The sequence below is a fragment of the Platalea leucorodia genome, assembly GCF_965183815.1.
Source record: "Platalea leucorodia genome assembly, chromosome: 16".
Classification (NCBI taxonomy): Eukaryota; Metazoa; Chordata; class Aves; order Pelecaniformes; family Threskiornithidae; genus Platalea; species Platalea leucorodia.
The window spans coordinates 10,765,294-10,780,856 of NC_138838.1; the positions used below are offsets into that span (position 1 = coordinate 10,765,294).

The 15,563-nt window shown below is 53.1% G+C and overlaps 1 protein-coding gene across 4 annotated transcripts in view; it reads right to left on the reverse strand.

Annotated features, from left to right (window-relative positions):
* Positions 1-15,563, reverse strand: part of MSI2 (musashi RNA binding protein 2) — a 259,854-nt gene that overhangs the window by 40,801 nt on the left and 203,490 nt on the right. For all 4 annotated transcript variants that reach the window (XM_082328703.1, XM_082328702.1, XM_082328701.1 and 1 more), the window contains exon 9: positions 7,222-7,336. In XM_082328703.1, coding sequence (XP_082184829.1) covers positions 7,222-7,336 — 115 coding nt within the window. The remainder of the gene's footprint in view (positions 1-7,221; positions 7,337-15,563) is intronic.

Sequence of the window (15,563 nt, forward strand, 5' to 3'; positions counted from 1 at the left end):
CACATCAAAGAGTGAGAGGCAGCAACAGCAATGAGCCCGAGAGTCAAAGAGCTTTTAATTTTTCAGGAAAGTAAAACCCAGGTATGAGAACCGCTTCCTAAAGCAATTTCTGAGATACGTGCAGAAACGCATCCAACCTCAGGCAGCTTTTGAAGTTTTACGATGACAAAAATACCACTCAGGATCATTTTGTTAATAAAGATGCTGAAGTACATGCATTAAGCGGCAACTCTGCCCGCTCTAACGCAGCGGCTGGGAGCGAAAGGTGGTGTCGGTAGGAGAGCGGAGCCCTCGGGGGCGGTGGGTGCGGGAGGTCCACCCGCGGGTGTTTGATGGACGGAGGTACCACCGCTTGGCTGTCAGCCCCGCGGGTGCTCGGCCGCGGGGTTCACCGCCTTACGCAGCGCGTGCCTTGCCAGCGTCGCAGGCGGTGAACTCTGACAACCGGGCCGGGGGCGAGGGGTTTCACTCTGCAGGCAGCAGGAAGGTTTGTGCATGTGCTGGAGGTCGCACCAGTCCCTAAACACGCGTGGGCTGGCAGCAGCCAAGGGGTCACACACTGAGACCCCCCCTGTGTTTTAACTTCCCAGCCGTAACGCAAACCGGCTGTCCTCTGGTCCCACCGCGGCTGTTTGCTACAACCGGTACAGCCGATGTCACAAGCTGTCCTGTGCAGACTTCCAAAAATTGTCACCTCGCTTCCAAGCCTCAGCATTTCCTTGCTCGGTTTTCTTAACGACAGGAGCTACCCTTCGCAATCGTCAGTGCGATAAACGCTGCGTAACGCTCCCGCTGACTGCCGGGGTCAGCCAGTCCACCCAGACTCCTCCAGTCTCCAGGAAAGACCTCTCCAGACCAAGAAACCATCACAAAAAGTTTGCTCTCACTCCCTCTGAAGTCAGTGGAAGTCTCGGTGGTGACGACAGCAGCAGCTGGGCTGGACCCCGAGAACAGGTTTAGCAGCTGAATGGTTCTGCTGAGCGTCTCCTATCTCTGCTTTTATTTATTCTTTAATATACTCACACATCGTACAGCTATTTTTCTGCTGCAGCAAGTCTCTCCATTTCTCATTAGATTTATATATACATATAACGTACGATTAATCATAATCTAAAACTGGAAGATAAAAATGCTTGGATGAATTTTGATTATGGGATTAAGCAGTGCCAGGGGAAAGCAGCCCTGCAATCCCAGGACAGCACGCTGTGGCTTTCAGCGATATGTACACACTGCTTAGCCCTGGCGTATTTATTTCACAGCTCAACAGCTGGATTCCCTTAGAAATTAATCACCTCTGTCATTAAATCAGATCTTTCAGAGTTAAGCTTTACAAACCTTTTTTCCTTTTTTTTTTTTTTTTTAAAAAACAACAATATTGATAAATGGATTGTTTGCTAAGTAAGTAGCGTCATTAACACCGCTGCGAGCTCCACCACGAAAAATCGCTCTGTGGCATCTGACTGCAGCCCCTCTCCTTGCCAACTGGAAAAAATCAAGTTTTATTCCAATTTGAACGACTCTGGAGCAGATCTGTCAGCAGGCGACTGTCAGGGCCGCAGGGGACCGGTGCGCTGGGCAGCGCCTGAGGTTTGCCCCGGGGCGCGGGGGCTGCAGGTGCGGTCCCCGTGGCCCCAGCCGGACCGGCACGGCAGCGGATGGCCGCCGCCCGCGTACCCCTGGTGTTTTTGGAGCCGGCATCGCAGTGCAGGATGCCGCCTATTCTGCTGCCCTGCCCTGGAATGCTGCTCTGTGGGGCCGGGGATGCTCCTGCCCCGGTGCATCTGCCTCCAAACCCAGGGCAGCACGCAGCAGCAGCCCGGCTCGCCCCGGCCAAACCCGGCCGTGCCTGACGGCAGCGGCACCGGCAGAGCTGCCTGGGGGTCTCTCGCCTGCATCGCCAATGCTCAACGTTCTCTAGGTCAGGCAGATGAAATCATAAATTTATAATACAACATTACTTCAATTTTCCTCTTCATTTACTGCTGCAGTGCCCAGCTCTGCTCTAACGAGTCAAAGCCCGATCCGCGCAGGGGAAATTGCCTGGCTGAATATCAATAGCGCATTAACACCATGCCCATGTGGATGCTTCATCAAGCCAAATTATGGCCATGCTGACCTACCACCATTTCCATTAGATGCCATTCTCATCCTGCATTGGGCACCGAACAGTTTATTTGCTTCAGTAGTCCTGGGGAATGATCAATCTCTCTAATTATCCCTTGTTGCTAAACCAAAAACCCAAGTTTTGCCTGGATTGCCTCCTCTGAAGCGAGACCCTCCTGTCCGTGGAAGCACAACTCAAACCAACAACCAAAACTGCTTTCACACCACCGCTTCCACCCAGCCCCTGTCTGACATCGACGACAGCAGGTCCGCGGCACCCACCCCGCAGGCTGGTTGAACGTCCAGCCCGTCCGCGGGAGCCTTGCAGAGCCCCATTTCACAGCAGCCCAGATCCGGCCCTGCCCAGGCAGCGCTGGCACGCAAGGCGAGAGCGATGGCTGCTGGAAGCACCACGCTGACCACCCCGACGGTCACGCTCAACCGGCTGTCACGCTCGTGGTGGAGGCAACACACAACGCGGCCGCGGAGTCCGTTACCACCGCAGCGTGTGAGCAACCGCTCGGTGCAGGGACGGTCTCCCAGGGGAAAGCAAAGGCTCTGCTTCCAGGATGAAAACAACTGCAAACAGGTAACACGGACCTTTTTATTTACGGCGTACCTAAGGGCATCCCAGCATTCCTGGTGCTAAAGCCCATCCTGGTGGGCCCATGGTAAAGCCTGAGCATTGCAGGCATTTTACAAAATCTGGGCAAACCGCCCTACCTTCCACTCCGCACAGGGGAACTGTGGCCCTGCAAACCGAGCAGCTTGCCACGGCGCACGCACAAGGCCACCGGAAAGGCAGGAGAGGTGAGCCGGACTCCCGACTCCCCTCCATCCCACCAGCACCCCCAGAGGGAGAAACAGCTTCTCTGCTCCGAGCGGGGAAGTGTCCACAGCCACTGAACCAGGCTACGGAAATCGCTTTTCTTTTTTAAATTTGGTGATCCAAGATGGACAAAGCTCATAGTTACTACGTGGGAACACTGGGCACATTGGGGCCTGGGGACCTCTGCTTTCAAAATTAATTCAAATGTTCCAGTAAATGCAAGAAAATTATTGTTTCCCGACGTTGCTCAGAGCAAGGAATGCCAGCTCCTTTGAAGGAAAGGCACAGTCCCTCTGCCAAAGCACAGCCCCATGCTGCAATAAAAATGCTCAGGGTCTTTCTCAAAAGCAATGTGCTGTGACCTTGACGTAAGCACCTGTGGCACCAGGGAATGCAAACCAAAAACCACCTCCTACGGACACGGGGTGGTCATACACTAGGGAGCAGCTATGGAGAAGAAACATGTCTGCTGGAGGAGTTTCTCCCTTGGTCCAACAAAGCCGACCTATCTCCTTCTTCAAGGGAATTAAAGAGCTAGGCTAAAGCTGGCCGTGGCCGCGTTTGCCAGCGATGGCTACAGCGGGTGCTGCTGTAGGAGCCCGGGGGGCTCCGGTAAGTTGTGCCAGCCTCCCGGGAAGCCTGTGCTAACGAAGGGCTCCCCTTCCTGAATCCTGCCTCAGAGGCAGCTGCTACTCTATTAAACGGAGTCTGATGGAAAAAAGGAATGACTTTCTTTGAAGGGCACAAGCTTCTTTTATGCATGAGTTCAGCCTACCTAGATTGAACGTGTGCAGTAACGCAGAGCCCCGCTCTGCCTTGTGCAGCGACACAAGCAGCCTGTTAGAGACTTTCTGAAATCCGGTGTTCATATCAGACATCATTTTGGCACTCTGGGGCTATAAGCTTTATGGGCCGAGCACTCCTGTCTCTGGAGGGGTTTGTAAGTTAAAAAGAGCCCAACTTTAATATTAAACACCAGCAAATCTAAGATGCCCATCGCCAGAAGAAATGAGTGCTGCAGGGCCCCAGCTCAGACCAAGCAGCGCGGCAGTCACCTCCAGAGCCGGGCGTCACCGCCGGGACCACCGCAACGGCAGCTGCGACGTCCCAGACGCAAAGAGCTGCTTCAGATGGGAGGGCAGACAGAGATGACCTGCTATTAATGTTGCTCCTCAGTTGCCTTCTTCTTTTCTCTCGGTTTTTTTTCAAGTTTTCAGGTACAGACCTGAATGGAGGGCAAAAAGCCGTGGGGCAATGCAGTGACACCCACACAGCCTTGGGTGACGGGGCTCCTGGTTTGCACACCAGGACCAGGTGACAGAGGTGAGGCTTCTGGGCGCATGGCAAGCTTCTCGGCCACCGAACCGCTGCCGCTCGGCTGCAGATGCGTGCGTCGCCTGCTCGGGGGGACACGGTGCCTGTTCACGAGCACCCACGGGATGCTGCTGGGGAGCAGCTCTTCCTGCCGGGTGGGCTGCCAGGGCGAGAGGTCACTGGGACTGAAACCTCTCTAGCCCACTCCTCATGCAGAGTGGTTCATTAACGTTCCTCATCTCCCCCGAGACTACGCACATCCCACCAGCAGACCGAGCCCAAGACAGCCCAGAAGCAGTCCTGGCAAAAGGCTCAGCCTGCCCGTGCTCTCGGAGTCAAAAAATCCTTTCAGAAGAACACTTTAATTTTGTTCCAATCAACCGAATCATCACAGAAGCGGCTGCCTACGCACCTTTAGACCCCGGCTGCTGCAGGCTCCTTGGGGAGGCTGTGATTAATGAAAAAGACCAACTTCCTTAATAGCTTTGGAGGGAGTAGCTCTCGCTCTTTCCTTTGGGTTGTCTCGTGTGTTCGTTCCTCCGATTCCCTCCCTCTGCCCATGAACGGCATCTGGAGAAGGTGACCTTGAACAAGGGCTTCTGGAAACAGGTATAAAAATTCTTCAAGAGCAGCCCCAATCGCTCTGTTTCAGTCCAGCTAGGCAGCTGAAAGGAGGAACGGGGTAGGGCTGACACCGGCCTCCTGGGATCTCAGCAAAACGCTCGGCTACTGCAGACGCTGCCTCCGGCGGTACGTTACTTTGTGCGCCTCGTCGTTTGATGGGTTAATTACACCCCTCTCCCTGCGGGGACTGGGCCCCATCGCCGCGCAGCTGCCGGGGACTGGGAGGAGAGATTCGGGCTCCCCGCTGAGCCGCTGCCCATCAGCGCCCTTGAAGCCAACTCTTACAGGCAGCCTTTGAAAACGGGGATTTGTAACGGCCATCCAGCCAGCCTTGCTCTCGTGTGTTACAATTTCCTTGTTTAGCACTTAATTATTTAACACGGTGCCACTGCAGCAAGCAGGAACTTGGAAGATGAAAAAAACAGCTAGAGCAGCTAATGAAGCATCTGGCCTTCAACATGAATCAATCACTAATTCTGAGCAAGTCACCCTGATTTGAAATCTAATAAGAGCACATTGCGAGACCGGCCGGAGCAGAGCCGGTTGGGGTGACCCGACCCACCCCACCGCAGCAGGACAGGGATTTGCCAACAGGCACCCGCATCGCTTGCTCTGTGCAGACGCAGATCCGCTCGCTGAGGGCTTCTTCCCTTACTTCTTATGGCTTGAAACGATCTTTTTCCAGAGAGGCAGCCCCGGTGGGAATGAATTTTCCCTTCAGGTCACTGGGGCGGACCCCGGCTCCATTCGCTCCTTGCCTGGCTGCGAGGAGAAGGGTTGAGGCTACTCTGCCCATGGTGAGCAGAAGAGGGATGCTGCCCTGGGGCGTTTCGCCTACCCGGGGCAACCTGGGCTCTCTCCTCCAGCAGCCGGGCGGGACTGGCCAGCAAGGCGGCACGCACCACCTCCACCACCCCAAACCTCGGGCACCACAAGTGGAAAAGAAAGAGAAACAACAGAAATAAAGTACGTACACTCAAGCACACTGGGAACATACAGGTAACGAAATCACAGACTGACCAGAAGATGATAAATATTTTAACCGTAAAATGTAATTTCCAAACACTGTGGGGCAGGGTGGCGGTGGAGTGTGGGGACAGAAAAATAGATGATCAGCTGAAATAACCGAATTACACATCCCAGAAATGGATCGCTCCAGCCACACGAACAGAAGTACTATTAATTCAGAGATAAAGCAAACATGGCAGGAAAGTTTTCCCTATCAAATCAAGCGGTGCCTGAAGTCAGAAATCCCAGCGTAACAGCCTGATACTCATAGGAACCCAGTCCTCTGACCTGACGCCCGCTCCAGGAGCCTGGGGGTCCTCCAGCATCTCAGACAGCCTGTGGACCTGCTCGGCAGAGCTCAGGACAACCGAGCACCAGCTTTCCAGGCTGGTTTTTGTGCTCAGCTTCTGGGATCATCTAAACCCAGGACAGAAAATTCAAAGCATCCCGGAGAGGCCACGTACCAGGGACGCTAGCCTGGGAAAGGCTGATTTCTGCCTGGGAACACCTCCAGATGCCCTCTCGATCATGCGTGCTTTACGGACACAGCAGGTGACAACCGAGGGAAAGTCCAGTGATACAAAGGGAGCAGAAAGTTGAAAATATATGGGGTTTTAAAAAAATACGTTGGCAATGGATTAGCAGCGGTTTGGGTTCGTAAATCTGAGGACAGAGTATCAAGAGGTTGTCACATTATATAGAAAGAAGAACTATCTAGGCAGAAACAAATGAGAACCAATTATAACTAAATAGACCTCATGCACAAATAGAATTCTGCCATTAAATATCATTTATCCCATTTAATTAGTATTTTCTGGACACAATACTCTGGACTAAAATACCGTTCCATCTCCTTGAAACTTGTAATTATTGTTGTGACCTATACTGTTACGCATCTCCCTGCTTTCTCCATCTTGCATGCCATTTAAGAACCGGCAAGATTTTCAATTATCTATGCTGAACTGTCAAAGATACCTTTAAAAGAAGGGGAATAATGTGTGACTCAATTCCTCTAAAAAAGGGGAGAGATCATTTTTAGTCAGAATGAACACACTGCATCTTTCATCATTCTATTTTTGCGAGTAAGAGTAAAACAGGCTATTTAAAACATCCATTTAAATGCAAATTTTTATATTCCAGGAAGGGGGGGGGGGGGGGGGGGGGGAGTTAATAATTTACCACAGACAGGATTATTTTCCCCGCTCCACCCCTGCTGAAGTTTTAGACTGGCACCCACACAGGTGCAGGGATTTGCTCACCCCTACGCCTTAAGCGTTCAGAAATCAGGGAGACAACACGGGAGCCGCTGGCTCCGGGAGACGTGTGGTGGCTACGGCACTTACCCAACATTCCCATCCCTAGCATAAAAGCGTCCATGGTATACGGTAATCCGCGTGCCCTTCCTCTCGTCCCTGGTGGAAACATCACTTCTTTAGGTTGTGCTTTCTTACATTCTACCTATTGAGCAGAAACATGTACAAATGAGATGCAAATGAATTCCATGTAAATGTCAAATGCAGAACTGATCTACTTAAGGGGGGAGTTTTATTTTTAGCATTTACCTCCCCACACCGCCTCCCCCTCAAAGGTGAACTTTAAGAATAGCGTAAACGGATTTAAAAGAGCAAACGTGTATGTCTCTTTAAACACACATAGCAAAACCCCACTGTAAAGATGACAGAAACGCTGATTTAAGAAGTTGCCGTGTTCCTGAAAGGAAAACCTGTGCTGCGTTCACTCTCAATGGTACTCGCGGGCGTGGAATGAATGGAGGGAGGTCTCCAGCACAGCTCTATTGCAATCGATAACAGAAAATGACTCTCGGTGATCATTACAAAAAGCTCCTTTTAAAATAGGAATAAAGAATCAATATTTCTACCCAGCAGAAAATTTCTGTAAACCCTATTAATGAACGATCTGCATTCTTTCACTTCCAGTTACTCCTGCTGCCTTTTGAAGTTGCTCAGTGCCACCTGAACCACATTGCGAGCCTCCGCCAACACCTTGTGAGAGGCAGGGACCCAGCCCCGCCGGCAGCAGGGCATCCAGGACCCCCAGCCACACTGCTGGGTGCTGGTTCTCAGCCGCTTTTTGGATGGGAAAAGGGAGAAATAAAGCACTTTTCCATGTTCTCCAGCTCCAGCACTGCCGACTCACCCCCCCGCAGCAGACTGGCCCCGCGCTCCCCTTGGTGCTGGTGCTACAGCCATCCTGGTAAGCTGGTTTGGAGCTAATCAGAGTTATCCCAACCCATTTCTATGGCTCTACACCTTAGGCCATGCTCTGAGCAAGAGGAAAACGTGCAGACGTGCAGTGCAGCCCCGCATGGGGTGCGGGGAAGCGCCAAGCCACCATCTGCCCCACCTGTACTGTTTGCACGATGAGAATTGCTGGTCTAAAGGTAAGGGTCTCGGGCTGAATCCAGAGGTTTGAGCTTTACGCCTCTAACTTTGTTCTTCAACCAGTTCCTCGTCCTCTTTGCACATTTACGCTCCCCTGGCCCTTGCCTGACCAGACCAGAGTGGGAGCAGGGGTGCCGCAAGCCGGGGCCGTGCTCCCGGCAGACGTGGTGGCACGGCCACATGCAGCCCCGCTGCCCTCAGCCCTCCCGGACACGGCGCTGCCAGCCTGCGGGCAGGGGCTCGGGAACGGGGCTGCTTGTCATGGAGGACTAGGAGGGTCGGCTCCGAGCAGGGTCGCGTTTCCCGCGTCACTCCATCGCTCGCACAAGCACGGAAAGGTGGGTGTGCGCCCCGCGCGCAACTACCCCAGGCAAGCCCGGGGATGTAGGATAATACGGCTAAACATCTCGGTGCCTAATAGCCCGATCAGTGACTATGTATTCATTGTCTTATGAAAACCAACCGCCTGTTCCTAGGCAACCCGATCAGTGAAAATTTCAGGTTTATACAATTTTCATTTAGGTAACATAAAGGTTAACTGACTGTAATGGGAGTATTTTACACAAAACCACCTACTCCTCCCCTTTCTGCTGCAAACCTCCACAGACCGTATTTACTTTGCTTGCTTGCAATACTTCCCGAAGCTACAATGCTCAGACACTGCCAACGCTGCCAAAACACGCACTTCTTGCAAGCAAGCTGCCCCAACCCAGTGAAGTTTGGAGCAAAATTCTTCTGGAGTTCATCTTTTGCTACTTTTCTGCCAAGAAGTGTTTGGGTCCTTGCAGGAGGCAGCAGCAGAAGGGTAGAGAGGGACCAGGGACGGCTGGAGCAGGGAGGCTTGTGCACAGCCCGGACCCCGCTGCGCAAGGGAAACGGGGAAAACGGGCCAGCAGGAGCAAGAGCGGTGTTGAAGAGACCCGCTCTCCGGACATCCCGAAACTTGGGCGCAGCCGCAACGGGGCCAGCAATTTCCTCCATCTCCTCTTCAGTGCTGTTTCTCTCTCTGGGAGAGGCCCAGTGAGGGCCATGGCGAGGACCGGTGTGTCCTCCAGCCAGGGCCACCAACCTCCACGCCCCTGTCCCCTGCACAACCACGCACACCCACTCCCACACTCCCACGCACACGCGCAGACTCCCGCAGGCCCGTGATGGTGCAGACACTACTGAGCGCACGATGGAGAGCCCCACGGTGCCCCACAGGGTTCCCAGGTCCTGATATTAAGACAAAAAAGAGAAAGAAAAGGAAACAGAAAACTTCCCATCAATGAATTCGTTGCACAGCCGCTCGCACGCTGAGGTGCTGCTGGCAGAGCGGGGCTGGGGACGAGGACAGTGCAGGATACGTATGCCCATCGCTGGCCCGCCAGGATGAAGCCTTCAGAGCTTCCCAGGGAGGCGTAAGCCTGAGCCTCGATGGTGGGTTTCAGCCTAATTGGGCTGTGTGCCGCCCAACACCTCAGTGCCCCAGAAAGCCCCACAGCCCAAAGCCGGCAGCCTGCCGCTACCTCCCCTCTCCATCAACCGCCCCGGAGAGCCCAGGGACGCAGCAAGCTCGAAACGCCGAGCACCTCCCTCCCCGCCAGCCTGCACGCCAGCACAGCAGCTCAGCAATATCCTCTCAAAGCGTGCTTTGCTTATTTTTAATCAGAGGGGCATTTAACAGGAGTCTGCCAATCTAATTTCTCCAGCCAAATGACCAGGGGTGAGCACCAGAAGTGTGTCATTTCATTTCGCCACCACATTTTTCGGGTTCGCCACCACTCCAAATGTCAAGGCAGCATTGGTTACACCTCGCAGCCGCTTGGGCTGCAAACAATCAGGATGATAAAAACAATCTAGCTTGGCTCGACGGACAATTAACAGGAAAATGAAGTTTGCATTAGCACCGTTAGAAACAATATCCCAGTAATTAGCTTTTGCAACCACAAAACAGCCTACCGCTGCTCTCTGAAAGACTAGCGTAATTTATGATTTTCACAGCACACGAGGATATAAAGGGAACGGCAGCGAGCTGCAAAGAAGTTTTAACTGGGACTTAAAGGGGAAGAAAAAGTCACCAGTAGGAAAGAAAAATAATTCCTAAGCCTTTGTAAACAAATATACCCCATATCGAAGGCAAAAATATTCTCCGTTATGCAGCAGAGACTCTTTCCCCCTGGGAGGGATGAGATGCAAGATATGGGACCAGGAGCCCCGGCCCCGCTCTGCCATCCCTCGGGAAGGGGCTGCATGACCCCGGCCCGGCAGCACGCCTCGGGTGGATTTTTACACTCCCCGTTCAGCCACATCAGGCCTTCAGGTGCTCTGCAGAAGCTGCCCACGCACCATCCCATCGGCAAACGGGGAAAATGCAGCAATGGGAGGTGAAGCACCATGTCAGTGGACCAGTGGTGGGCTTGGATGGTGCCTCTTCATCAACAGAGGCAGCAAAAGGGGAAAAAAAAGGGCCAGGTTGCTTGTCTGCAAAAAGCCAGCCCCGCTCCTCCCTGGGGAACGGGATGGAGATGGCTATAACCATCCCGCAGCCACGGTTACCGTGCGGGTGAAACCCTGGAGGCAGCACGGATGTCACACGCGTGCTGGCAAAGCGGGACGTGCAACGGGGCTTCTCCAAGAGGCAACGGATCTGGATTTATGAGTCAGTGCTCAGCTCTGTACCAAATCACCCCCAAGAGCCCGCCCGATGCGGGTACTTCATACATAAATTTGGATCTTGCACAAACTTTCAGTTCAGCATTTCTGTACATCTTAATAATTTCCAGATTTTTTCCACCTCCCCTGTATGAGGGATGTGCTTCACTTTCAGCAGCCTAACAAAGAAAGTTTTAACTCTAAGGCTAAAAAAAAAAAAAGGCAGGGAAACTAAAATTCACTATTTTTGTTTAGTCTAGTTTGGAGAATTAACATTACACTGGAGTACTCTTGGGTCAAGCCGAGCAGTCGAAGCCACGAGAACCCAGGAGCTGAGATGGGGAGTGAAAAGCCTCTTATACCCAGTGCAACAACACAGGCTGTCAGCTCGCAGCACCAGCATGTCTCAAAAACCATGGCTAACAGCTTTCCAGGGAAACCAGGGCTATTTTGAGGAAAGCAGAATGTGCACATACTCACAATGCACAAAAAAACATTTTACCACCCAAAGACAAGGCAACTTTGTCTTGCCAGCAATGTGCAATTCACAGTTAGCTGAGATTCGATTACCTTGGGGACGCCATGTCATTCATGCCATGGCAAGCCAAAACTATCGCTCCTCTAACAGAGAATCTGTATTCGCCCGGTCCTGCCGCAAAGGCAGGGCTACACCAGGCCACAGAAGAAAGGTTCTAAGCATATTTTAAAAAACCCCATTAGATCATTGACAAAGGTGGGGACAACGGGGACGGAAGCTGCTCAGTGTGTCCTCAGACCGTAAGAGAAGTCGGCAGCTACGGGAGAGCAGAGTCGTCTGCCAGAGTTTCCTGCGATTCATAATTCAGTTTGTCCCCAAAACACCCGATAACATCCAGCGTCGGGCAGCTCCTTGTCCTGTGCGGGCTGGAGAACCCAGCCACCCTTGGAGAACCTGGCAAGGGCGGCGTCACTGTACAGCTCGTGAGCTACATAATTTAAAGCACGGTGAAGACAACTCTATAGGAACGCATCCAACCTGCAAGCGGTCTGCAGTGTCCTTCAGCTGACAGATGGGCTTTCCAAAGCTACCGCACCTTCAGCCTCTCCCTAGCACGGCTAATGTCAGCGACACCTTGCGTACCTGCCCAGCACCGCCCCGCACGGGGTCCTATCGCCCTCGCTCCTGCAACGAGCCCTCTGCAGAGAACCTGCCGCCATGACCATCGGCCTCTTCGCACGACAGTTCACCGCGGTGCCCACAGATGCTCTCCCACAACAACCAGCCATGGATAAGCTCTACAAGCCGGTAATGATCCTACAGTAGGAAACAACGAGCAGCGATGCTCTCCTGTGACTTGCTGACAACCAGACTCCCCCGAGTCAGGCACACTTTTAGCCTCGGTGCCCGTATGCCCCATTCACAGAATTGTTAAGGTTGGAAAGGACCTCTGAGATCATCGAGTCCAACCTGTTAACCTGACTGCCTGGTCCACATCTAAACCATGTCCCTAAGCACCACATCCACACGTTTTTTGAATACTTCCAGGGACTGTGATCGTACCACTTCCCTGGGCATTCACGGTGACAGCTCCCTTTTGGTAGGCCCTGTGGATGTGTCAAATGAAGGGACAACCCCAACTCCACAGAGTTTCCCAGGGATTGCAGTAGGGTCCTCGAACTGGAGCTGCCACATTTACTTTCTGGCCACTGAAGGCTGTTTCTTAACTCTCTGATTTCTTGCTTTGAAAGGAGGGTTAATGCCCCCATGGAGGGCTGGGAGGGGCAAGGTGTGATGAGCTTGTGTGCTTTGCAGATCTGGGACAAAAGCATCAAAACACGCTTACAGCACTAAAACAATTTCCTCACAAGGGAGAAGGGTGATTTCTGGACCCAGATTAAGCACATGCCCACAAGAAAATCTCTCGTGTCCTATAACTTTCCCCTTTCTCCCTTGACATACCTTCCGGGCAAGCCAATGCCACGTCTCATTTTCAGCCCTACAGCCACTCCCTGACCCAGATGCTCTGTATGCAGAGATGGCAGGGTCATTTGGTCAAGCCTCCCCGAAGACATCTGCTCCAGAACTAGCTACCTACAACACCCCGAACGCCTGCAGCCCAGGGTAGTGCCTGTAAACAACATGCAACACCCCTGCGCTATGCTCCATGTATCCCCTCCCAACACAGCCAGTAAACCCATCAGCGCCACCAGTAAGACACCAGCTGGAGAGGCAGCAGGATCATGCACGAGGCCCAGCACCACATCTGGGGGTTGAGCTCTGTAGCGTCCACCTGGCAAAGGACCCGGTGGCTTCTCAAGATGTCTGTGCAAGGTTGGAGGTGGTTTGTTGGCTGCATGTTGTGTTTCTTCTGCTCCCGGTCACTGCAGGGACCTCGGACACTGGTGGTCTCATGCGCCCTCCTGCCTTCTGCACATGGTGCACAGTTTAGTCTTTCCAGGGATGGAGGTGCCTTAGACTACAAAGCATTTGGATGAAAACCCAAAGGCACATGCTGTGTGATATACGTCTGAAACGTCACCGCACAGCGAAGGCTGCCAGGCCAGGGAGAAGCCTGAAGAGTGCTGATACATTAAAAAACCCTACAACCAAAACCCCACAAAATCCCACCACGAGAGAAACAGCCGCAGGTGCTACGCAGCGTCAAAGCCTATCTTAAAGCAGCCTAACGTTTTTTCAGCTGCTCCGGAGTCTGACTTGAGATCCTGACTTCAAGTGCAAAGCACCCGGGCCAGGCTCGGCTCATCACGCCGCTCGCCAGTGCTTGTCCCACCGTCCCTGCGATGTGAACGACTCTATCACAGTGGGATCTAAGGGAAAATAAATTACCCCATCACATTTCATTTCCAGCTACTTTTGCACCCCCTTGGAAAACCAGGTTTCTCTTTGCAAAGCAGCCTGTTTGTGTCAGAAGAAGAATATTCTGGGGATAGCTTGTTTGGGTTTTATTTGTTCCCCCCCCTCGCAACGTTTGGAGAGCATCTTTGGCCTCCCACGTAAATTCCAAGTTTCATTTATTAAATACCTCACTGGCATTTTCTTTTCGCTTTCACACTGCTCGTTTAATATTACATTTGACATTCTAAGCTTTATGGATGGCAACAGAAGCAGAATGGGTGGGCTAAAAATAGCCTGCCAGGGAGACGGGAGGCTAGAAATAGGCTTGTGAACAACAGCAGCCCTGCTACCCTTTGCTTGCCCCCGTGTTTTGGGAAATGACAGCATTCAGGAGATGAGAAAGAGCGAGCTCAGGGCAAGTCGGTGCCCGCCGAGCCGCAGATGGCCCAGCCGAGCAGCCTGGGGATGGGGACAGGGATGGGGACGGGGATGGGCCGTCCCTGTCCCAGCTCACCAAGCGGCTGCAAACCCCATCGCCTTGAGCTGGGGCTGTGAGAACCCGTCCCCTTGGCAGCTCAGCGCTAGAGGGGGACGTGTTAAAAACGAAGCAGGAGCGGCCAGTCTCCGAGGGTGCCCCGGAAAGTCCGTCTGCACCTAACTCCGACCACCAGCCAGCTGCGTGTCACCTCTGGCCATCTGCACCAGCTCACTGTCACACACGCGTGCACAAGCTCTCCTGTCCCTGCATGGTTTGGTAATTAATCTGCAGACACATCAGCAATGAGTCAGTCCCGAGACAGGATCATGTCTCATCTCCTCCCTCGTGGGCTGCTTTTAAAATTAGTGCTGCAGAAGAAGTGACAAGAAGAGAACGCTCAAAGCGTCGTGGCACCTGGATCGTGCACCAAGCAGGCACAGAGAGCTGGGGAGAATATCTTTTAATTATCCGCGACAACAAAACACCAACAGCCTACACTGTTTCTTTTGCTCTTTGTGATGTTCCTCAAGTGTTTTCGCCTTGTCCCATCCTCCACGTTCCCTGCACTGCTGTTACCTTCCCGTGCAGCCTTTCATCTGCGAAGAAACCCTCCCAACACCTCTCCTGCCGCTCCTCCCCTAGCAGGGGGCTGCAAACAGCTGGGTAAGATTTTTACAGCGCAGGAGTGCAAATCCCGCTAGGAAGCATCAAGTAACGTGCTCTGCCCCGCTGCTGGCGCCGGTTTTGCTGGGACGCACCACCGCCCCGCTGCTCCCTCCAGCCGACATCCAGCACCTCGCCAGGGCGATACTGGGCGGCGCTGATCTGCATCGGGCAAAGGCTGAGCCTTGCTCCAGAGAAAAAACTACTGTGTGAAATAACTAAACATATGGAGTGTGACACAGCACGCACCCACCCGCGATTAAGCGGTAGGAAAATCCTGGAGCGCGGCACTGTAGCTCTTCCCTCCCAACTGACAAGTCTTACCTAAATTTACATTCCAAGCGTTTCTAATTTGTTGCTGGGTCTGTCGTCTGGATGCTGGGGTGGGGGTGGTTGGGGCTCATTCTTTTTGTTTTAAGGCAGATTAATCAGTGTTTAGTAACTATACAGGGGAAGGAGCCTCCCCCACAACCCACGTGTCTCAGGCGAGGCATTGCTGGTGCCAGGCAGGAAACCCCAGAAGCAGGAGGAGGCTGGGGAAGCAGCGAGAGGCTTGGACAGGGCAGAGGCAGAGCCCGCGGCACCCATCGGAGATGGAGCCAGAGGCTTCCCGCCGGGCAAGGGGAACTGCCCCAGCCCTGCCCTGCCCAGCCCACCACTCGCTTGGCCAAG